Raw genomic sequence first — 25,686 nt, 5'->3', positions numbered from 1 at the left:
ATAGGTTCCATCCTTTTTTTTTTCGGCCCAAACAAGGTCTATGACGAGAGCCTCCAAACAACGGAACGCGTAACCTTTAGAATCCCGTTCAACTTCACCCCACCAGGCCGGTTCCGTCACACCTCCCATCAGCTCCCACCATCCCCTCTGAGCCAGCTGCAGCTGCAATATGGGACCAAAACGTGTCATTACGTGAAATAAAATAAAAAAAATCTGTATATCTGTACAACTTTGATCTGTACACTAGTGCGACCCATTCAATAATTATCTCATCAATTATAAAGTATAAAAAATTAAAAGACATAATCTTCACACGTTGCTGAATGATTGCGCAAAAGAAAAAAAAGTAATGGGTTTGCTCCGCAATCGTCTTGGCGCTTTTTAATTTACATATGGTGGCAAAAATGGAGGTGGACGCTGATATGGAAGAGGTGTGTGCTAAACATTTTTGTGGTGTCAGTGACAAAACTAATCGGACCATACGAGTTGGCTAGGAGGAGCTACTCGGACCCTGCGAGTAGGGGAGGAGCAGCTACTTGGACCCTGCGATATGCGACTCCCACACGGACCGTTCGATTTGCGTGTAACCAAACGCACGGTCCGATTTCTTCTCTTGTCTGGACACGCGTCGCGCAGGATTGGCTCGCAGAAGCGGTGCCCTGAAACCAAACGAAGTCAACTTACCTACTCTCACCATCCGAATTAACTCATTGTGACATTTCACTCTCAACTTCACTCCCAGCTCCTTCTTCTTCCTCTCCTTTCACCATAGTTCTGAAAGCAACTTGCTTGAAGAAAGAAGAACATGCCGAAAAAAAATAAATTTAAAGATGTTGATCGACCTGAGCTTCATATTATTCATTATCTTAGTTATTCTGATTATGTAAGTGTTATTTTTAAATTTTGTAAATTTTTTATATTTATAATTATTATTGTTAGAAATATAATTATTATGATTATTGTTAGAAATGCAAGTTAGAAATATAAATAGAATGATTATTAGGATATCTCCGTAATTGTTAGATATTTTTAAAAATTTGTCTGGAATTTTTTTTTCTAATTTTTTATTATAAATATTATTATTAGGAAATTTGTTTTTACTATTATGCTTGCTGGTTTGTTGGTTGTTATTACAAAAATTTAAATAGAACCGCGGTAGTTAATTTTTAAGAGAGAATGTAACATTTTTTGTAATTTTTTATTAAATTTTATTAATATCTGATTTTTTTTTAAATTTTATAAATTTTTTATATTTATAATTATTATAATTATTATGATTATTGTTAGAAATGCAAGTTAGAAATATAAATAGAATGATTATTAGGATATCTTCGTATTTGTTAGATATTTATAAAAATTTGTCTGAATTTTTTTTCTTATTTTTTATTATAAATATTATTATTAGGAAATTTGTTATTACTATTATGATGCTTGCTGGTTTGTTGTTATTACAAAAATGTAAACAGAACCGAACGGTAATATTGTGAGAAATTGTTAGTGCTTACTGAATGATTAGTGGAATTATTTTTATTAAAGCACGTTAGGTTTTATCATGAGGATATTTAAATTTTGTTAGTTCTAATCATCATTATTAGCAAGTTAATTGTTCTTATCGTTGTTAGAAAACTGAAGGATACCGGTTAGTAATATTTTTTGATAGTTGAGAAAATAATGTTTCAATGATAGTAAATTAGTAATTACTATAAGATATTATGGTAGATGTTGTAACTTCAGAATTTTGATTAGGAATTTTTGCATTGATAATTATTTTCATTAGTTGTTAGTTGTGAATAAAATTAAGGCTTAATAATTAATTTTTAGAAGTAAGAATAATTAGAGTTAAAAGGATTTAGTAAAATGATTCATGATAGTCATATAGTAATTGTTAATGAGCTGACTATGAATTTGTTATCTTTTTTGTAGAAATTAAGAATGTTGACTTGTAATCACCCAGTTCCTCCGGATCGGTACAACGATAGGGCGGAGGACCTTTTACGACTTACCGGTTTCTATCATGCATCGCAGATTGGGGTAGTGCAGTGTCAGAAAGCATTGGTGAATGCTCTGGTTGAACGTTGGCACCCGAAAACACATACGTTTCACCTTCCCATTGGTGAATGTGCCATGACTCTTGAAGATGTCACTCTAATTCTTGGTCTTCCCACGGATGGTCTTCCAGTCACAGGGATGACAATGAGCAGTTTTGAAGCGTTGGAGGCGGAGTGTTTGATTCAATTTGGAGTTGCACCGCGTAAGTCGGATTGTAGAGATAGTTGCATAAAACTTACCTGGCTGCGGGATCTAAAAGAAAATTTAGAGTTGACTGATGATATCAGTATACAGAGGTATGTCAGGTGCCATATTATGTTGCTGATCGGGACGATCTTGTTTGGGGATAAGTCTGGGGCAGGTGTGTATTAGAAATTTCTACCCTTGCTACATGATTTTGTTAGTATTGGTCAGTATAGTTGGGGAGCGGCATGCCTAGCACACCTCTACAGGACATTATGCCGGGCATCTCGTTTTAACTGCAAGGAAATAGATGGTCCACTAACACTTCTACTCTGTTGGGCTTGGATCAGGCTGCCATATCTATCGCCGCTACCTAGGGAACCCCGAAGTTTTCCGCTAGCAAACAGATAATAATTTGTTACAATGTGCCCGTATCTTGATATTTAAGATTCAGTTAATGCTAGTTGAGCTAATTGAATATATCATATTAGGTGGCGGAACTGGGAGCGTGGTGACCGACGATATAGATATATGAAGTTAGCTCACTTTAGGAAGGCATTTGACGAACTTCAGGAAGGGCAGGTGTGTTTTAATTAAAGAAGTATTAGTTTTCGGTTTAGGGTCTGAGACATAATTATAAAGCATTGTTATTGTAATTGGCATTGTGGATTGTGATCATGAGGTTCCTTTATTTTTTTCCAGTTTGTTTGGGTTGCTTATGCTGTGGATCGCGTGGATCCGAACATCATTCCTCCTGAAATCTACATGCAGTCGGTTGTCTGGAGTGCTACAGTTCCGTTGGTATCATTTGAATGTATCGAGTGGCATGCTACCGATAGGTTTAGGCGACAGTTTGGTTTTGTTCAGGGACTACCTACTCAGGAGCGGAATCTAGACAAAGCGCATGGAGAAGTCCTGACTGGTCCCAAGAATCTTAATTGGGCCACAGCACCAAGTCATTCAATTTGGGTGATGCATTGGTCAAACAGGTATAACTACGTTCTATCTGAGCTTCCCATGCCTTCACATCATCTACTAGATAGTTACATGCATTGGTACCGATCAAAATATGGGGACCACTTGAACTTGTCAAATCTTGTGGGTCAAGATAATGATGAAGGTGATCAGGATATGGATGAGGGTGATCAGGATACCGATGAGGGTAGTCAGGATATGGATGATGACAATGAAGGACAAGAGCCACATTCGCCGCATATATTACCTCCAAACCCGATTCCAGAAGAACAACCCCAGTCCTCAAGCCAGTATGTACCTCAGACACAGTTCCCCCCATCAGTTCCAATAAGTCAACAATATTGGGGAACCTCACAGTTTGAAACAGGAGAAGGAGGTTCTTTTAGCCAGTTGCTTGGATTGATGTCTACAGATCCTGGACTATCACAATATGGCCATCAGCCTGAGTTCATGGCAGGTAGGTATTCATTGGATGCGAGGTACCCGGGCCATACCTCATCTGTTGCTTCTGGGGGGTTTGTGTTGGTTGACTCTAGTAGGAGTGACGGTGGACGCGGAGCTTTTTTTAGTCAGAACCCTAACCGTGTTTCCATGGGACTCATTGAGGAAAATGCTAACACACTCGAGAAAGAGACCAATGCGTATCTAGTAGATGACCCGGATGAGGAGGACGATCATGAGGATGATGAAATAGAGGAGTTCGATGAGGATGAGGAATCTCGTAATGATGGTATTATGTTGTGTATTTTACTTTACATGTTCGATTACTTATTTATTTTTTGTTCATAATTGGCATCTCTGTTTGATTTTTACTAAATGATACGTGGTATATGTGTTGCTTTGATTACCTGATGTACTACATTTAATTGTTTTTTATAAATTGTTTACAGGTCAGGCACGCACTCCGGATGAAACCTCCAAAGGTTACAATCTGAGGATTGATCCACCACGTCGCAGCACTAGTCGCTACACTCCATCTGTCTTCAAAAAGGCGGCCAAGAAATGCAAGAATTTTGTCAAGGATGTGAAGTGGGCCATCAAAAAGTAGTTGTGGTGTAAATTATTTATTTAAGTATTAATCACGTGGACTATGTTTAGACTAATTTGTATCTGTTGGACATTATGAATTACTGAGCTGGACTATGCTAAGATTTCTACTGTATGTTTAGAGTATTTATGCATTAATGACACTATTCAGGTATTATTGATTTGGACTATGTATTAAGGTTTCATAAAATCTGAGTATATTGCTATAGATATCATGTCAATATACCTCAGTTGGACAATTGAGATCATATTATAACAAGCTACAGGTATCCTATATGTAGTGTTATAAAAATTGGACCGGACCGGCCGGTTCAATTAGAAAACCTATGAACCGGACCGGCCAGTTCAATCAGAAAACCTATTAACCGGACCGGCCGGTTCAATCATAAAACCTGTGAACCGGACCGGCCAGTTCAATCAGAAAACCTGTTAACCAGACTGGCCGGTTCAATTAGAAAACCTGTGAACCGGACCAGCCGGTTCTAATAGAAAACATGTGAACCGGACCGGCCGGTTCAATCATAAAACATGTTAATCGGACTGGCCGGTTCAATCGTAAAACCTGTTAACATGATTAGGTTAACATGATTAACCGGACCGGCCCTTCGACTAGGTTAACATGATTAAAATAATCTTAAGAAATGCAATCGGACCATGCGATTTGAGCTCGCAGTTCACCAAAACAATTTCGATATGCACTCAAAACGGAGGGTCCGAGTTTTTCTCAAAATTATAGCATGGAACTCGGACCATGCGGATTCTACTATACTGAGGGTCCGATTTAGTGCACCCAAAATTTTAATTCCCATTAGCATACAAATCGGACCATGAGATTTCGTATGCAAAATTCAGAAACAAAGAAAACCCACGGTCCAAGTTCTTCTCTGTGACACTGCCAAAAAGCTGTCCCACATATACGTCTAGTACGCCATGCTTCCATATCCAAGAAAAGCACACATATAGTTTCCATTTCGATAAAATTGAGCCTCGTCTTGGGTGCAACTTTTTTTTTCTTTCACAAAAGTGATAATAAGTTTAGTATCACAATATATATTATATCATGGCTGCTACACATTCATATAACCATATAATTAAGTTGGCCAAATCGTAAATTGAGTCACGCGCATTAATGAAAGTGAAAATACGCGCTCAAAAACGTACTTCTTCTTCTTCTTCTTCTTCTTGTTTACGCACGGAGCGTCTTCTTCTTCTTCTTTGCATTCCTCCTTCTCCTCCTTTTTCGCGTTCCTTTTTCTTCACGTGTTTTCTCCTTATCGTCATTCTTTTGTTGTTGTTGCTGCTGTATTTTTTTGTCTTTTTCTCCTTCTCTCTCTGGTGAAGAAGCAGTAGAAGGTGAGGAAGAAGAGTTTTGAATAATGTAGAATGAACCGAACACAGTACTCATCGTGAACCGAACACAATATAATTGTATAGTACTGAGTGAACGAAACATAAACCCTACACTCTAAAATCTAAATCCTAAACCCTAAACCCTAAACCCAAACCCTGAACTTTGAACCCGAACCCTAAACACTGAACCCTGAACCCTGAATGCTAAACCCTGAACCCTACCGTAAACCCTAAACCCCTAAAACCATGAACCCTGAACCCTAAACCCTAAACCCTCAACCATGAACACGGTGAATCGAAATTAATACACGGGGCGAATCAAAAGTTTGAAACACACTGAACCCTGTACACTTAACCCTGAACCCATAAACCCTAAACCCTAAACCTTGAAATCCTAAACCCTAAACTCTAAACTTTGAACCATGAACCAAAAAACAAATTCTAATTATTCAACTTAGAAATTAATATACTAGACGAATCGAAAAACTACATATATCAATATAGAATTTCACAAAAAAATTGACTATTCATTAAAGACTATCAACATTCAGAAATTAAACCTGCTATAACCATGGTGAACGAAACATAATCCATTATATAAAATTAAATTCAAACAGCTTTCTACAGAATGAACCGAACACAGTACTCATGGTGAACCGAACACAATACAATTGTATGTACTGAGTGAACGAAACATAATCCATTATATAAATTCAAATTCAAACAGGTTTTTGCAGAATGAACCAAACACAGTACTCATGATGAACCGAACACAGTACTCATGGTGAAACAATTGTATAGTACTGAATAGTGAACGAAACATAATCCATTATATAAAATCAAATTCAAATAACTCTGCCTATAGTTTACATATTATCAATTCAATTCAATTCAATTCAGTACACATCCGTCCATTTAATTCAATTCAAATTAGCAATTGCATTCCATTCAATTCGATTCAAAATTGAATAATCTAAACTTTGTCAGTTTGATTCGTTTCAGAAGAGTAATCCAAATCGCTCTCCTGATTTGAAGTTGAGTCATTTATTGTTTCGATTCAAAAGTGTAGATCGAAGAAGAAAACGAAGAAGAATAGGAAGAAGATAAATGCAACGTAACCAGATCGAAATAAGAAAACGAGAAGATGAACGCGACCAGAGGAGAACGACGAAGGCAATGCAGATCAATAAGGAAGAACGCGAGCAGAGAAGAACGCGAGCAGAGAAGAACGCGAAAAAGGTTTACGTTGATATGGAAAGGTTTACGTTGAGAAAGGTTGATCGCGCAAAATAAGAATTACGTTATATGAGGCACGTGTAAAACAAACGAACATGTGGGTGGGAGACACGCGTGGAGTGGATTCTACTTAGATACCATCCATGTAATTTTTATATGAATGTAGAGCTTTTCCCATATTATATATTATTATAAATTATTTAAACACGTATACTCATTTTTGAAAAGTAATAAATTCTTTTTTGTAATAAATAATTTTTATAAAAGTATATTCTTTTATTATATTTTTTAATATCTTATTAAATAAAACTTACATAAGTACAATATAATAAGTACCTCAATGCGTTATTTTTAATGACAAACAAGTTACTTAATTCTATCGATTAGATCCAATCAAGAAGTCTGTATAAGCTTTTCTTATATCTTTGTCTGAGATCTTTTGCTATTTTCTCAAATTGAAAAAAACAGAGGAAATAAACAAACATTAGTAGACAGGAAAAAACAAACAAACATTAGTAGTGTTTAATAATTTTAAAAGGATTTTAGCAAGTTTTATGCTAAATAAACATAAAAATTCCCCATAAATTCAGTGACGTATTTGTTTTCATAAATAAATTCTGCAGTTAAATTTTTCACCATCTTTATTTTTTAGAATGTGATTTTAAATAGCAACCAGACGTTCTAACAAAAAACTCTTTTTTATTTTCCGTCTCTTTTCCGTTTTATATATTGACTTGATTTCATCACATAATATTCTTTCATTCTAAATTAAAAATAAAAAACAATATATATATATATATATATATATATATATATATATATATATATATATATATCTTAATGGTAACAGTATTTTAAAAACTTAACTTCTCCTATGATGGTGATGAATCAGAAAATAATTTTATTGTTTTTAAGAAAAAAATTTGGGATACATGCATAGTTAAATAAATACATATAATTGTTTACTATTAATAATTAATTATAGATAATGTATGAGAGTGATGGTAAATATTGAACGTTTCTCTTCATATAATGTATGTTGTATTAACGATTTTTGAATGTATATGAGCTGTAGTATAGATGAGACTACCACTTTTTTCATTGGAATATTTTTTTTTTTTTAATATGGTAGTGTCCATCATCAGACTTTTCTAAAATTACAGAATACTCTACCTATAGTAAATTAAGAATTTTTTTTGAATATTTACTAGATATGTTGATAAATGAACCAGTTATCAATACTCAATTTATTTCACAAAAACTATTGCTTGACTAATTGAAATACATATCATACATTGCAATAAAAACGTTGTGTATTATCAAATTTATTAATAGAAAAACAAAAATAATCTACCATAAATTATTTATCATTAGATTTTTCATGGAATCTAATATGATAGTATAAATTTTATCAATAACTATTTATCGTCAGATTTTATTATCCGTTGATAACTTGCAGCAGATTTAACGGCAAAATTAGTTTTTTATGTTACGAATATTTAATGTTACTTACTAATGGATTTTTTTTAATAATAACTTTGAAGTCAAACTATTTTGTTCCCGCATTATTACTGTCAGATTTTTTTCTTGGAAAATCCGACAGCAAGTTCATCAACTTATTTTTTTTATGAAATTAGTGGTCAAATTCTAAATTTTTATTTAAATTTATTTTTTACATAATTAGTAGTCAAATTCTAAATAGTAGAAGCCAAATATATCAAATTATCAAGTGTACAAATAAAATAAAAAGTCAAATAATAGATGATATAATACAATCAAATAGTGTATAAAAATCCTGATAGTCATTGTCATAATCGTCGTCATCGTCCCACTGGTCCTACTACTGAGGCGGCGGCCAAGGCGGTAATATTTGTGTGCCTCCAGCAGCGTCGCTGCCACTAGCAGTGCCGCTACTACCATTGCGCATCTGATATTCGTATGGCGCCATGTGGTGTTCCATTCGCTGAAACTGCTCTATCTCCTGCCTCCACTCCAGCCTGAGGTCATTTGTGTTTGTCATGTGTGAGAGGATCGCCTGAAACCTCTCTTCAGACTCTCGCAGCTGCGGAGCCTGTTGGTGAAGGCTCTGGGTGAGGAGCAGCACCTGCTCCCTCAAATCGGCGATATACTCGTGATTGACAAGCCCACTGGTAGCAGAGGAGGATAAATGTCTCAATGTGGATGTGCTGAGGTTGTCAGCGAAGAATGATCCCAGTCCGTAAACGCGATTTTTGTACGGCACAGATGCAGCCTCGTTCCTAACCATGTCAGGATCGACGACTGATGCAGCGGAGTTATTACCATCGTCTCCAGTAGGCTGAGATTGATCCAATCTTTGCGTGTAGAGCTCCTGCATAACACATTTTATGATTAGGGTTGCAGTTAATTGAAAACTTTTTATCGCATGATGTTTACTCACATAATGATCCGTGGCCCGCTGATCAGCAAATCTCTCCATGTTCTCCTTCAGGGTATGAATATACTTGAAGGTCTCTGCCATCGTCGCATCATGATCCAACGACTTAGACTATACATTTTGAAACCACAAGTTAAGTTAAGTAAGAATAACATTATATTGAGACTAAACGAACTTAACTTAATTCTTAATGAAACAAGTCACATACCAGCCTGGCCTTTGTCTTCATGAAAGTCGCTGGCCTACCGATATATTTCGACGACCTGGCCGTTGTCCTGCTAGTTCTGTTTGTGAGACGGCAATGCTTGAACCCACTACAAGGGAACCAGGAAATAGAGGTGGTTTTTTGGGGAATTGCGGCAATTTAATCACTACAAGAAAAAGTAATATTTGTAACAAAAAATTTGTTACAGAAAACTGAAATTTTGAAACAAAAGGAATTTGTAACAAAAGAAGGGCCGTTGCAGTATGTCCCGTTACAAAAAGTTTTTGTAACAAAAAATGGAATTGTTACAATTCAAAGTAATATTTTGTAACAATTTTTTTATACAAAAATCGAAATTCGTTACAAAAGTGATAACAAATTTTGATCTTCAAAATATTTTTGGTAACAATATATTTTTTCTATCATAAAATTTTGTTATAAAATATAACTTGATTTTGCAACATTTTTTTCTTTAGTTACAAAAGCACAATATTATTTTGTAATATTTTTTTAATACAAATTGCATGCATAATTTACTAAATTAATTTTTTAATTAACTAATATATTAACTACTTTACTGAGCAAGTCAACATTTATATAATATGTAAAAACATAGATAATTCAAACATACTTCATTTAACTAAAATTGTTCTAAAACAAAATAACATTAGTGTCTACATTGATTAGTTCTATAAGTTATATTTCTTACACAAGTTCAACCAAAAGTTAAAAGTCTAACATAGATTAGTGTCTCTATGAATTAAAATATTCTTGAGTCCTTTAGGTAGCATGTTGTCACCATTTTAGCACTTCTGTAAACGAGAAAAATCGAAACAAAAAATTAGAAACAAGATATAACACCAATTATAATTTTTTCCATTAACTTTTATCCAAAATTTTTAGAAAAATTTTGACAAAACCTCCCCTAAAACTTGGATATTTTCACCGCCTACGGTTCCATCATAAACAACTAATTCATTACTTATTTCTTAGCAATTACACAACCAAATTTATCAAACCAAATAATAGGACATTTGTCATTTCTCAACCGTGACACAAGTAAAATGTAATAAATATATCTATATACAATTAAAACCATAAACAATTTTAGAGGTACCTTTAATTGTCTAGTTTCTTTCATTGTCAAAACGCGCTATGAAAGTGATAAGAAATAAGAAGGACGAAGAATGAAAAACACAACGGAAAATAAAAAGATAGTTTCCTACTAGACCTCTAATGAACCTGTATTAAAAAAAACACTCGAAAATTCCTTTTTTCTGTTAGTTACTATTAGTTCTATTTTTCGCTATTAATTTCTATCATTTCATTTTTGCTGTTCTATTTCTTATCAAAAAGTATATCTTCTTTTACAAATAAGTTAGCTAACAGTAATTTAAAAACCTTATTATGTGTGACATTCATGAAAAAGGTAAAGAAATGAAAAATAGATTCATATGCAAGCACAGGCACATACAAGCCCTACGTATTCTGATATATCAATAATACTTGTAAAGTACAAGCACATAATTGACGTTATATAATTTTAGCATGATAATATATCAATTCAAAATAACTGATAACTTGGTGAGTAAAACTGTAATGCACCTTTCCACGGCAAACACCAAGTAAAGCAGCTCCTCCTTTCTCAAAAACCTCTTGGGAATCAATCGGATGGAAGTGATTTGAATCAACTTCTTTAATCCTTCTTTTCCTTCGCAAACCAGGCTTTTTTCCATGATGAATTGAATCATAATACCCTTTTATGGTAGTCTCAAAATCATTTTGCCCTCCAACTCGTGGTTTTGCATGTCAAGTACCAATAAAATACAAATTATTCAAGCAACCAAAATAATTGGCAAGAGACAAGAAAATCAACTTCACATATAAATCATCTCAACTTCAATGCTGTGGAGAAAAATAAAATGAATCAACAAAAACTAACAGATCTAAAACATATTCTGAAAGCACTTGGAAGAAGATAGATAGCTCACCAACATAAAGGGAATTTCCTGCATTTAGTTAAGACCATTGACTTGTGTCAGACCAACGGTTGCATAATTTCTCCATGTTTGCAATATAAAAGTCCTTTCAGGTAAACAAATAATGTAAATTGTAACAACCCAACCTTCAATACGTTATGATCGTACCAAAAGTAAGGCGTTACTAACCTGTTTTCCTTACTAACCATTTAATATTGAGCCTTTAGTTCGAACTCGCATTTCAATCTTTAATAAAATGCTAGAAAGTTGTTTATAACTCATTAAAAATCATATATCATATATCACCAATTAACAATAATTACATAATTACTAATAATAATAAATCTTATACAAGTAAGTCAAAATAAAACTCAGGTACAATACCTATCCCTCTGTATAAAATAAAAATCTTAAGCAACAAGCGAGGGAACTCTATGATGGTAACACAACGCATAGATAAAGTCAATAATTGTCCGCAGCTTCAAACTGAGTCTTCGAACGTATCACTGAAAGGGTGGAAGATTTTGGGGTGAGAACAAAACCACACGTTCTCAGTAGGGGAAGGAATACCATCAAAACATAGAAATACTTGCAAATAGAATTAGTTTCATCATAAAGCAGTTTATCCTTGAAATAACCTTTTAGAAAAGTTTGGTACAAAGCTTATTTTTGAAAGGTGTTTAAAGAAATCCCTTTAATTTACAAATCAGTAAGATGAATAGTTTAAAGAAGCAAAAGGATCAAAGACGTGCCTAGTGACTTCCTACCTAACTTACCTTGCTCACTCCTATCCATATAATACATACATTAGAATACTCAGGAAACACCTAGTCCACCTGCTTCAACTTTCATTACCACAAACAAAAGAAACCACCCTCATCACATCTCCTCCAAAAAGGGTCTCTCAGATGAACATACACATACAGGACAAACAAGAAAATCACAGATAAGATTCAAGTACAGCAAGTAAGACAAGTAGCATATAAACATGGCTAAGCAGTTAGACAAACCAAAACAACTATACATTCAATCAAAACATACAAATGCATATGATGCATGCTTGTCCTATGGCTGATGAGTCTGATCTGTCGGTTATCCAGTCAACCCGACAAGTCTGAATTGTCTTTAGACTGTCCCCCGACGTGCATCCCCAAGAGTCTATGCATAGCTTTTTCTCAAATAATCAATATTGCTCAATGGGGGTAACATTCCTGGGAATTTATATAGTGCCCGGTTATACTTACGTCGTAGGGTCAACAGAGTATCAAATCTCAACTTGGTACACGTGGTGGCAAGCCACGGTACTTTACCCAGAGAAACTCGTATCTCAGATAATTCAAATAAATAAGCCATATGAATATTTCAATCATAATTCATCAAGATCCACATCATTCTCAATCATGTTTCATTCATCACAAATCTTGTCATCAATATCATAACCAACGTCATCAACCTCAATCATCACCCCACAACACTATAATTAACCAGAATCATCATCAGATCTCAAACAACCTAATTGTCACTAAATTCCACCTTAATAATTTCAAGGACAACCCTCAAACAACTCACTAAATTCACCTCCAACTCAATACCACACATTCTCCATCATATTTCTTAAATTAACTTTCTTCCTCTTAACCGTTATGATCAGTTTCATTAAAAAAACTATAAACTTACTCTCTTATTCCCAATCCCTTAATCTTATACTCAGTTTACTATATTAAAGCATTCTACTAGTTAATCAAATCTCATTTCATCGCTAAAAGAAATCAAATAAATTTAAAACCACAAATTAACAAAATTATAAGAATTCAATTCTCTTTAATTATCTTTAAAAATATTCAAAACATACTTCTTTTATTAAAATTACTTAAATCAGAATCATTTACCAAGTCAAAACTAGAACTTCTTCAAATTTCTTAGAAAATTTCCGGCAGCACCTCCCCTAAAAACCGGAATATGCCACCCATTACGGGTCCCCTCTTTTCAATCCTCAACACAATAAAAAGCAGCTTTTCAGTTTAACAATTTCAAATCCATTATTCAAGACCATTTATTATCAATTTCTATTTAGAATCCAAAATCAGCGCGTTCAATCAATTTTACCATACATTTAGAAAAATCAACCAATAACCAACAAACCTAACCTTTCAGTTACAACAGAAAATCATTTTCAACACAGACATCCATCTATTTGCATTAACTTACTAAGCTTGTCAGGTATTCAAAGCCTAGGATATTTTTAATTTAAAATAAACCCCTACCTCAATTTAGTTGAACCCGCGTAGATTAAACGTGACAACTCCCTTCCCTTTTTGTTTCATGGCAGCAGCGGCAACAATTCCACGACGATAATGGTAGTTACAGCAGAATAGAGAATCCAAATTAAATAGGTATCGAAAGTGAACACAGCCCTGAGAATTTCAAAACAGGGCATATACTAGAATTAAATCAAAACAAGCATGGGAATGACAATAAAATGTGCAAATGGAACGTAATCAAGGAGAAGAGCAAACCAGAATTGAAGTAGCAATATCAAACTTATCAACAGCAGCTCTAACAGTTTCCTGATGGCCTCAACACCACCATAATGGTCCTAACAACAAACAGGAAAACAGAGTAGCAGTACTAAACAAAGACATAGGTTTCCTTAGCTAGAACAGGAGAAAGACAGAGGAACATGATGGAACCAAGACAATGATTAAAGCTTACAGTCTCAACAATTGAGGGAATTGGGACCGAATCAGCCACTTCCATGATAGCTTTGGGAACACAGCAACAATTTTGATCCTAATTGACGGCAGTGGCGTCTTCGACGGCGATGGCTAGGGTTTCGATCGGCGGCAGGATTGGCGGCGGCTCGGCAGGAGCGGCGCGTGGAGCTGCCACGAAGCCCCCTGCTCTCTCTCCTATACGCGTTTCCATTCCCTCAGCTCAAACCGGCGGCGGATTCAACCCCATCGACGATGGTAAGGGCTCGCGCCGAGGATGACAACGGCGAGGCTCGAGGCACAATGGTGGCTTCGCACAGCACGGCGACGGAACGTAGCTCCGACACCCTCGCGAGTGCTCTCTCTCTTTCTCCACCGCGGTCCTTCTCTTCCTCCGACGCATCTCTCCTCATCCGTGGCGGCACAGCCGTGCTGACGCGACGGTGCTAGCTCGGCGACCCTTCCCTTTCTCAACACTAGCTTTCTCTCCCCTCTGTTCGACCTTCTCAGCAACGATCGGTAGGGCGCGGCAACGGCGACGGCGGAGTTGACCAACGCTGGCACACCCCCTTCCTCTTTTCCCTCTCCTATGCCTCCTGTTCTTTCTTCCTTTCTCTCTTTTTTCTTTTTCCTATTGCCGCCGCTGTGTTTAGTAACAAGGAAAACAAGGCGGCTAGGGTTGAGTTAGAAGGGGTTAGGATTAGTGTGCTTGATTTTAGGATTATGGTTTAATTTGGGGCAAATGTGAAATCAGGGATTTTTAGATAAATTAGAATTTGGTAATTTTAATTAAATTAGAGTATAGAGTATCATTTAAAAATCTAATTTAATCCATTAAAATTACATTGAAAAATATTATTTGATTATCAACTTACTGATTAGCATTTAATCATGTATTCTAATTTAAATTAAAAATAATATAATTAATTTTCTTTGTTTATAAAAATTAAAGTATGAAATTCCAAAATCTCAATTATTTAACTAAATCGTATAAAATTCTTATTCTTTTACAACTGTTAAGCTGTATAATTTAAATATAAAAAATTATTCAATAATTGTAAAATTAAGTAAAGTTTTTAATTTAATTATCAAAACTTAATTTAATTACTTTTAATAAAAAATAAAGTCTTTAATAAATAAATAAATTGAAATTAACTCATAATAAGGCTTTTCAAAAGTTTTGGGTCTTACATAAATCATCCCCCTCCCTCAAACAAAAACTCTTTATCACTTGGTGCAAAGCTAATATCAGATCATCTATCTTCAGAATTAGGACAGAAGAAAAAGAAAAACTCTGACAACAAGATAATAGCTCACTTTCTACACGTACAGATGCACTAGGCCATATCAGATCAAGCTAAACACAACACTGAATAATTAAATAAACACAATACTAAATAAACACAACAAGAACAGTTCCATAATAAAATAAAAGAATACAACATCTGAACAACAAGAACAATTTCATAATTACTGTACAACCAAATAATCTAAATTACTCATAACAGAGAAATCTAAGAAAATTATTACTCAGAATAATAACATTTCAATAATCTTTAATAATGTTCACTACTCATAATCAGTAATAAACTAATTCTTCAGAATGACATGAATTAGAGCTTGCAGCCAAAAAGTTTAGTAGAAATCAAAGTTAGGATCTTTAAATCACAAAAAAAAAAAATTGTCCCCAAAAATTAAAAACAATGAGAAACTTGATATTAAAATGGGAAAGGAAGGGTTATCGGGGTTTACACACTGAAAGGATGCTTCCTCCTGCTGGCGCAGAGACGACATCATGGCTTCGGCAACAGCGACTGGGCGGCGGCGGAGCCTCGGTGACAACGGTCTCATCCTTCACGGTGTGGTTTCTCTGTCACGGTGTCTCCTCTCTCAACGGCGCTCTCTCCCCTGGCGCAACAAGAAGGCGGCGAAAAGGGAAGCTCCTTGCATGCAGCAGTCCGGCGGCTTAAGCAGCGATGATGGTGGCTGGGCACGACGACGACTCCTCCGACAACAGGCTCATGGTAGGCGTGACACGCTCTCTCTCCTTAGCCCTTGCCCGACGGCGCCCTCTCTCCTCTGGGTGTGACACGACAGCGCGGCGGCAGTGATGCCTGCCGGCGTCGTACTCCCCTCCTCCCCCTCTCATTCTCTTCTTCCTCTTTCTCCTATTTCTGTTTGCTTTCTCTTACTTTCTTTCTTTTCTTTCCACTGGCCAAGTGTTTTGGGAAAGGGGAGGGCTGGCGGCTAGGTTTAGGGGGTGGGGTGAGTATGAGTTGTATTAGGATTAAGGTTTGGATAATTTAAATATTTTTAATAAAAATAATGGTAGTATAGTAATTAAAAATTAATTTTAATCTAATAATAATTATATAAAGATATTATTTAACTATAAATTTTTAAAGTATTTTTAAATAAATACACTAATTTTAAGAATTAGATAAAATTAAATTAATTATTTTTAAAATATTATTTTTTATTAATTTATAAATTATTTTTAAATAAACACTAATTAAGATAAAATTAGAGATAATCAAATTAATTTTTTTATTTATAAAAGTTAAAGTATTGAATTCAAAAGTTAAATGTAAATACAGAGAGAAAACAAAATTAGAAACACAGACACAAAACTCAAAGCATAGAACTCAGATAAATCTCAAAGAAAATAATGATTTTGGTTACTTGGTTAAATTCCACACTCTAAGAGGCACCAACTAACAAGTGAGATTTCATAGTACCGGTTTCCTTCAACTTTTCTCGAGAAACAAATGAAGAAATAAAATAAAATTTGAAAATGGAGGAAGAAGAAAACTGATAGTACCAAAGAGTGAAAGCAGTGTCATCGATGAATCAGCAACGACGGTGGTAACCGACTGTGGCGGTGCATGGAATCGACGGCTGAACTCATTGAACAAATGGCTTCTAAAGTTACTCCTGCTATTAAATCACCAACACTCACGCAAATACCAGTTTAACTCTTTAATCACTTCCTAATATATGTATATAGCTCATCTAGCAGTGTTATTGGTCCAGGATATACCTCTAGTATAGTTTGACTCTAAAATTCTCATATTCCAAATCCTAGAAATCAAATTTAGCAACCCAAACCTATACCATTATCAACCAAGAAAACAAATTTTAACGTTCAAGAATACTCAATCTCTTATCATCATTTATTATCCTCAAAAGCATATTACAGAATCAAAATTCAATCAGTAACAATAAACCTCGTTCTAGCTCAAGCATTCCTCTAATAATCAAAGAATTACTTTTTTTTACTACTCTACTGATTATCAAACATTGTTGAAACTAAATCAATCAAAGACCCAACAAAGATAAACAAACCATCAAATAATCATTAACTATTTGTATTTATTTACTCAAACTAAAAACTCAATACAAATCACATAATAAATCAAAATAGTAGTACCTTCAAATTCTTTAACTCTAAACAACCATAATTAACTTGAATTAATAGAAGATATAGAAAAAATCTAAATCAAATTAACCTGAAAGCATAATCTGAACCAACAAAATATAGAAAATTTTGATGAAAATATGATTCAAATTTTGATGGAAGAACGAACCAGTGACAGGAGGAGGCCACAATAGCTCAGATCGCGCACGGTAGTGGAGGGAGTAAGGGTTTCACACACAATGGAGGAGAGGGGAATGGACGATGACGGTGAGAGGAGGATGTATGGGCAGCCACACGACTTCACGATGACACAAAGGCCCACGGTGGAACAGAGAATAGGAGATGGGTTTCGCAAACCGTGAAGGAGGGATTAGGGGTTCCACGCAGTGTGGAGTAGAGGGGAAAGGTCGACGTCGGTGAAAAAAGGATGAGTCGGTAGCCACACGACTCCATGGTGACACAGTAGCACGTGGTAGAGCAGAGAATAGGGGTTTAAGCGCTTCCACTCTCCTTTTGCGGGTTTTTTGCTTTTCCTTGATTTTGGGTTCTCTAATGTTAGTAACACAACCATCAAGTATATGATAAAGGATTGGGGTCAGTGGTGATGCTTCATGGATCGACGCCAATCCGTTCGATTCTGCATCACATTGAAGAGCTCGAATGACAATCACAGCTATCTTGGCAAATTATAGCAGATGGAGAAATAGCAGGCAATTTACCGCCGTTAATATCTGTGTGTCTTGTAGTGACCCATCATCAGTCTCCTAATGGGCGTACACTACTTTCTTAATGTCCGGACAGGGCCAAATGATGAGATGGTTGCGGTGCTCACGTACGTCCTCCAGCATCTGCTAAAGCCATGTAGCCATTCGATGGTCGAAGATCTTCCCGATCATGAGATCGTAAGTCTTGTCCTATATAAATTTCTCCTGAAGAAATAATATTAAGCATGAGTTAATCAAAATTAAATACATAATTAAACAAAATAGAAGATATAAACTAACTAAGGCTTGAATATGTTGAGTTTTTACCACCCACTTCTGAAACCATTGCTCTCTAGTCTCAGTTAGGATCTTCTTGAAGCTCGACCATAGTGGTCGTATATAAGCTTGATGACATTAGTACACTCATGTGTACATGCATTGTTTTTTAGCGCAAACCTATCAATGGAAAATATAAGATTAGTAGTTTACTAAAAAGTTATTTGAAGTAATCTATAAACTTCAATTATATTTATATTTTTTAGAAATTTTGGTAGAGATTCATCTATGACCAGAATGCGCCAAAAACTCTATCCATCAACAATTTACTTAAACAACAACATCTATGAACAATCAACAAATAATAATCAAGAATCAAGCAGTAACATCCGTCAATCAACAATAAGCAATTCAATTAATTAAGATTTGTAGTTTCATTTATATCGCGTTATATGACTTAAGCAGCAACATCCATCAATAATCAAGAATTCTCAAACACTTTCAACAGTTCAAAGATACTAACCTAAAACGAACCTATCTTAATAACCTAAATCCATTAAAACCAGAAAATTGACTGTAACTAAATTAATCAAACTAACTAAAATGGTTGCATGTAAAATACTTAAAATAGTACTCACGCCGTCAAACCATCAAGTCAAATCATCATCCGTACGATGGAAGGTGGTGGAGAGGCATCTGGCTTGGATCCGTGAGAGGATTCCGGCACTGCAGTGTCTGTCACTGGAGTCATCATCGTCGAGATAGTGTGCTACTGAGCAGTGGAGGTGGTGGAGGATTCCACTTTAATGAAGCAGACGGATGACTTCTTGGTTGTGGGGATGGCGCAGTAGTAGGAGCCACGTAGTTGGGGTTAGGGACCATGATGAACGGCTATACCCATTTCTTGTGACGTCACAGTGGTAGTTAGAGTAGAGGAGGAGGACGACTGAGAAGTCCCAAGGGTACCACTAGAACCCCTCCCTTTACCACAACCACGAGATCGATCTATGACACGTCTACCTCTCGTCATGTCTGCAAAGAACATATTAATTAACACTAATCACAAAAACAATGTAATAGCAAAGATAAAATTCATAGACACTTTAAATCACATAAATTAACAAATACAACACAAATCTTGTGTACATTTATATTATTTTAAAAAATTTTGGCATAACTTCTCCTAAAGTTGGACATATATCCACCTTTACTATTTTCACAAATTCAACCAACCTCAGTCATAAATTAAAACTTAAAAATAGCCACAACATATCAAAAATAACTTAATCAGTTAACTAATTAGTTGAGTTCCTAACTACTTAGGTGTTTTAATTTGTTCATCATCAAACCAATAACTTAATCAACAATACCTCAAAACATATTTTAATTAGAATCAGAACCAAATAACAAACACAAAATTATAATAATAAATCAGAACCAAAATAATGAACACAAAATTATAATAACAAATTAGAACTAAAATTATAATAACAAATCAGACCTTATTTCTATTTTAAAAAAGGGAAGTTCAGCAGCATTACTTGAAGAAGAGCGCCAGCACCGAGAAGAAGGGTGCGGCAGAAGCGGCGACAGCAACAATGGCAAAGGTAATGACATCAGCAACGGTGACGATAAAAATGACGAACAACGTCGAAGAAGGAAGGGCTGTCGGCATCAGAGGGGGCTTCCAGAAAGGAGAGGGCTGCCGGAGAGATGAGAGGGGTAGAGAGAAAGTGGGAGGCGAGAGGGTTAGAGAGATAGAGATAAATTCAAATGAGGGAGAAGAGGGTACGCGGTTCGAATTTTGAGTATAATTACCGTCGAATTTATCGGCTGATAAATCCGAGATAATATATTGCGGGTTACCAAAACACATCATTCTACTAAGTGGGTTTATTGTCAAATTTTTCTACCAGTAAATCCGACCCTAAATGTCGCGCCTTTTTTCTGTTTTTCTCCAATTATTTTCGGTGAATTTACCGTCGAAAATAAAAATCCATTGTTAATATTTTGACATAACGACTTTGATGCCTAAATTAACTACTAGTAAATTCACCGGTAAAGATGCCGTTATTCTGCAACGCTAAATTCACGGTAAATCCGATGGTATTCAACACAAAATTCCATCAATGCTTGTTGCATTTCTCAAATCTTCACTTTTGACGTTGTAAAGGTCATGTTTGCATTGGGAGCAATCTTTCTCATCTTTTGCACCACGTATGGTAATGACTAAAATATTAATGAACAAAAATCTCTTCATCGTACTCTTTTGGAACATCTTCAGGATGCATACCTACTTCCACTTTAAATGGATTTGGTAGTTCTGTGCTAGTTCTTTGTGCGTCAATTCCAAGTCCCCAAGAAAATGAATTAACATAAGCCTGATATACACCATCATTTCTCTTAAAATTCTTACCGTACAAGTTGACTTTTATTAGCATGCTGTGACATGTAGATATTTTCAAAATATCTTAAAACAAAATAATGATGCAAGTAAACCTCATATAGTGGCATAAAGTTTCTATGTTAATAAACTAATTTGGCTTGTAAATTCTTGATTCTAATGTGGCTTCTTAGAAATTTAACATCGTAAAAAGACCTTTTGCTAATCTTTCCTGGTTTCACTACGATCTTTTTAGTATAAAAAGTAGATGTCTTGATATGATTTGGACTCCCAAGTTATCCTGAGAATGTGATGCCCGATTGTGTTATTATAATTGTAGATAAAAAATATTAGCTTTTAATTACTTTTTTTATGGTAACTTAACATGTTGTCTCTTATTTTAATAATCAATGGAGTTAAAGTTTAGAAAACATAGTTATACAGAAACTAGAGGTGGCAAATGAACCGAAATCCGCTGGGCTGGCCCGCGTAACTCGCCAAAAAAGACGGGTCAGGCTAAAAATTTGAGACCGCCATAATAAAAAATCCGCTTAACCTGCACTGCCTAATTCGTGGGCTTTGACAAGTTTCGGCAGGGCGGAGCAGGCTTGCCTGTCAGGCCCATCATGTTTTTATTTAACTTTCTACAAGAAGATGAAGATGATAATTGAATTTAAAATATTCTTTTTTATTTAAGTTATAGTTTCAATTTTGTTCTATATTTGATTGATTAGAGACTTGTCGATATTTAATTATATATTTTTGATACTGTTGGTTTCATTATTTTGTTTTAAAAGATTTGGTTGACGATTATGTTTATTAGATATTTAGAATCATAAATATTTAAATATTTGTGAATTTAGAAATTATAATTTTTTTATGTCTTTAGAAATTATAAATTTATTGAAATGGTTGTGAAATTATATATATTGTTTAAATATTTAATGGTTTAAAAAAAAAGAATAGGTGGGCTTTGGCTGCCAACCTGCCGTTAGGTAGACGGGGTAGAATTTCAGGACCGCCTCATTAAACGGGGTAGGGGCTTTTGGTAAGACAAAATAGGTTAGCCCATTTGCCACCTCTAACAAAAACTATTTTAGGAAAAGATAACCCGTAGCTAGCATCATCAAAAAATCAAAAGAGAAATCATACTAGGAAGTGAATCATAAACAAATAAGTAAGGAATTAAAAAAGCATTACCTTCCTTGAGCACATGAATAAAGCATGTAGTTGCCTCTTTTTCTTAATTGAATTTTAAAAATAGTTTTATGTATCTTACTCAATATAATCATTTGATGTAAATGTAGGCTAAAACAATTTACTACCGGATTTATCATTCACTTATATGTATTTAATTTGAATATTGGTGAATAAAAATTACATTTATCTAGTTATTTGTATGGTCATATTTGGGGTGTAACACCCTACCACACAAAACCTTATGCTGCAGTCGTAAGTCAAAGATAGTGAGACATTACGACCTCTAAAAATAAAGTACATATGTATAAATTGAAGAAATATAATATAGCTAGGAGCATGTGAAGAAAGATGACAGAATAATAATTGCATCGCACTTGAAATGCCAACGATATACAGAACGACAGAAATATATATATGATTCAAAAGGAAATACATAACAATTACTAGTCACAACTTGCAAAGACAAGACCGGCTAGAAAGTATAATACAAACTAAAATTAAACGAAATACAACCTGTTTTCTCCATAAATTAACCTCTAAGAGGGATATACATATACATATACAAAAGTGAAAAAATAACAACATCTAATGCAATAATGAAAACCCGAAAGGCAGTCTTCGTTTTCGAGAGAAAACCAGCACGCTCAACGAGGTGCACCACGTCCTGCATCTAAAAATAAAATCTGACAACGGGTGAGAACCCGAAGGTTCCCAGTAGGGTAATAATTCCAAATAGAGATAATATAAAAAGCCATGACAATCTTAATTCTTAAACTCCAATCATTCAAGGTTCAAGCCTAGTGTCCTTTTTAATCCAAAAAGGGTAAACAGACTAAGTCTTAGCCCTTGGTAACTATGTCTAATCTCGATTCTTTCTAACTCTAAGCTATTAACTCTCTCAATATCACTATTATTCATTTTAGTATTAAACCCTTCCAGTTTTATAGTCTCTAACAATTATTATTAACGACATTCAGCCTCAACATAAGTTATCAATTTTACTAGTACTCTTAATTTCTCAACCCAAAGTAAGTGGGGCAAACCACGACCCTTGCATCTACCCAGGAAGTTTCAATCTCGACTAATTCTCAATTCCATCATCCAATCATTCAATTTTTATTATCTCATAAAAAACAGCCCTCAGCGTCACCATCGCCAGCATAAGGGACCTCTCAGTTGTTCAAACACATATAAAGCAATACAAAAAATACATAAGTAGAGAGAATAGATAAAGAAATTAGATCAAATAGCATATAAATACAATTAATCAAATAAGGCAATCCAGATACAAGATGCACACCCAATCAAGTCACACAAATGCAAATGATGCATGCCTGTCCTATTGGCCATGAGCTCACTTGTTAGGTATAATGCCAAATCTGACACATATTCGATAGCTAACCCGGATATGGAACACCACAACACAAAGCAGGTATTACTCATCTACCCATGCCGGTGTTTTCACCACAATCCGGATAGGAATTACTTATCCACCCAGGCAGGTGCCTCAAACCATAACCCGGATTGGAATTACTCATCTACCCTCAAACCATAACTCGGATAGGAATTACTCATCTACCCAAGAAGGACTTCTCCACAATCTGGAGTAGGTATTACTCGTCTACTCAAACATGTGCTTCTCCACCACAACTCGAAGTAGGCATTACTCATCCACCCAGGCGGGTGTCATACCAATTCACGCAAGCGGGATATCACCCATACCTTGCCATATCCAGCCAATTTGGCCATATTTAGTCATTATCAGTGTCTTTTAGTAATTTTATACTTCATTAAACTCATTAACCCCATCTCTTTATCAATTTATAAAATAATCGACTCATTAATCTCAATTTTTTTATCAAGAAATCAATTATGTTTTCTCGTGAGTGGGATAACACCATCGTCCTCATTGTGGGCAGGACGAAGCCACCATCTCCACTTAACCTGGAGCAAGTGAGACAAGCTCAATCCTTGCATCTTACCCAAGCAGATATTCGTTAATCAGTAATTGATTTCTAATTAGAATAACCATAATCACAATCAAAACTCACGTTAGTCATGACCACAGTCTCAAACAGTATCATGATTCATCATAATCCCAAAACTCCACTTTGTTATTAAGATAGTTTAACCTCAATTCGTTATTAATCCATCAAGCCTGTGTTCATTAACCCCAGTCTTTTATCAATTTCTCACTCTAATTAACCCGTGAGCGGGATGACACCACCGTCCTCACCGCGGGTAGGACGAAACACCATCTCTGCAATAATGTCATCCAGTTTAACCAATCGTTATTTGAGAATATTTTAATTCAATCCATTTCATACACTCATACTCATTTCAGAGTCCAAAAACTAGGTATCAGACCTTAATTAGGGGTACAAAAGTTTACAAGCTTGTTGAAAAAACCAAACAGTTGAAAACAGAGTTTAAGTGTGAAAACAGGACTTGTGCATATGCATCACCCTTGTGCGTACGCATGCACCCAAAGTAATTCCCAGCTTTTGCGTGCGCACAGTATCGTGCGTATGCACAACTTGTAAAACTCCTTTGTTGTGCGTACGCACGAATACTTCCCTTGCTTTTGTTCCGTGTGTGGGTACGCATATCAGAAATTCTAGGTTTTTGCATAATCTCATAATTCAGTTTTTTATATCGATTTTCAATCGTCCATATCTTTCTCTATAAAATTTGATTTTCCATCATTCTTAAATAATTTTAAAGATCTTTTAACAAACTTTGATTTAAGAAAAATTTCGAACGAATCCAAACTCCAAACGCCAAGTTAAAGTGCATCAAAGTTGGTCAAATTTAGTTTTTACCAATTTTATCAATTTGCCAACTTTTACCAAAATTCCATTCAATCCAATTTCAAACCATTCTACACTTATTTAAACCAACCACTCCAATATAATCCATCCAAATTCCCAAGTTTACCTCAACAAATCAAACTATCAAGCCATTCATATAATCAATTCCTCATTAATTCAATAATAATCCATTCATAGTACATTCATCACTTACCGTGACTTACCATTCATTTGAATTTATTATTTTATTAATTTTGTATACTTTATTTACAACATCATCTTCCACCATTTTAGAACAATACTAATCATTGGATATTGCTACCGATTTGCCAGGTTGTTGTGCTGCCATACCTCCACCACCTATTCACCTCTCGAAATCCTTCTCTTTTATATTAATTTCTAAAAGATGAAAATGACTTCTGTATTTTTTATACACCAAATTATTTCAGCTACAACAAAATCCTCTAGACAAAAAAAGGATAAAATAAATTCTCATTTTGCATATATTTCAAAGAAAGAATTTTATTTAAAAATCAAATCAGTTTCAATTTTATTATATTCCATATACTCTCACTCATTTTTTGGACATTTTTCCAATGTTTTGATTGTGTTTTCAAAGTTTGAAAAAGAATTAACTTTTATCCAAATGTTTTCAAAGAGTTATAATTTTATCTCTATCCTGAAGTCATTACGATCAATAAATAATCAACATTTTATTTTTAACTTTTTTTGACCTATTTATGC

The 25,686-nt window shown here is 34.9% G+C and overlaps 2 protein-coding genes across 2 annotated transcripts; one reads left to right on the top strand and one right to left on the bottom strand.

Moving 5' to 3' along the window:
* Positions 1-3,657: 3,657 nt before the first annotated feature.
* LOC148572924 (uncharacterized) lies at positions 3,658-4,255 on the top strand. Its single transcript, XM_088505101.1, has 2 exons — positions 3,658-3,937; positions 4,098-4,255. Exons 1-2 carry the CDS (start codon positions 3,658-3,660, stop codon positions 4,253-4,255), a joined length of 438 nt encoding a protein of 145 aa, XP_088361227.1.
* Positions 4,256-8,680: 4,425 nt separating this feature from the next.
* LOC107624285 (uncharacterized) lies at positions 8,681-11,212 on the bottom strand. Its single transcript, XM_021115280.2, has 4 exons — positions 11,067-11,212; positions 9,465-9,570; positions 9,260-9,367; positions 8,681-9,190 (listed from the first exon to the last, which is right to left on the bottom strand). Exons 1-4 carry the CDS (start codon positions 11,210-11,212, stop codon positions 8,681-8,683), a joined length of 870 nt encoding a protein of 289 aa, XP_020970939.1.
* Positions 11,213-25,686: the final 14,474 nt, after the last annotated feature.

The sequence above is a fragment of the Arachis ipaensis genome, chromosome B2 (assembly GCF_059453495.1).
Source record: "Arachis ipaensis isolate K30076 ecotype BB chromosome B2, ASM5945349v1, whole genome shotgun sequence".
Taxonomy (NCBI): Eukaryota; Viridiplantae; Streptophyta; class Magnoliopsida; order Fabales; family Fabaceae; genus Arachis; species Arachis ipaensis.
This window is presented reverse-complemented; position numbering and strand designations above follow the sequence as displayed.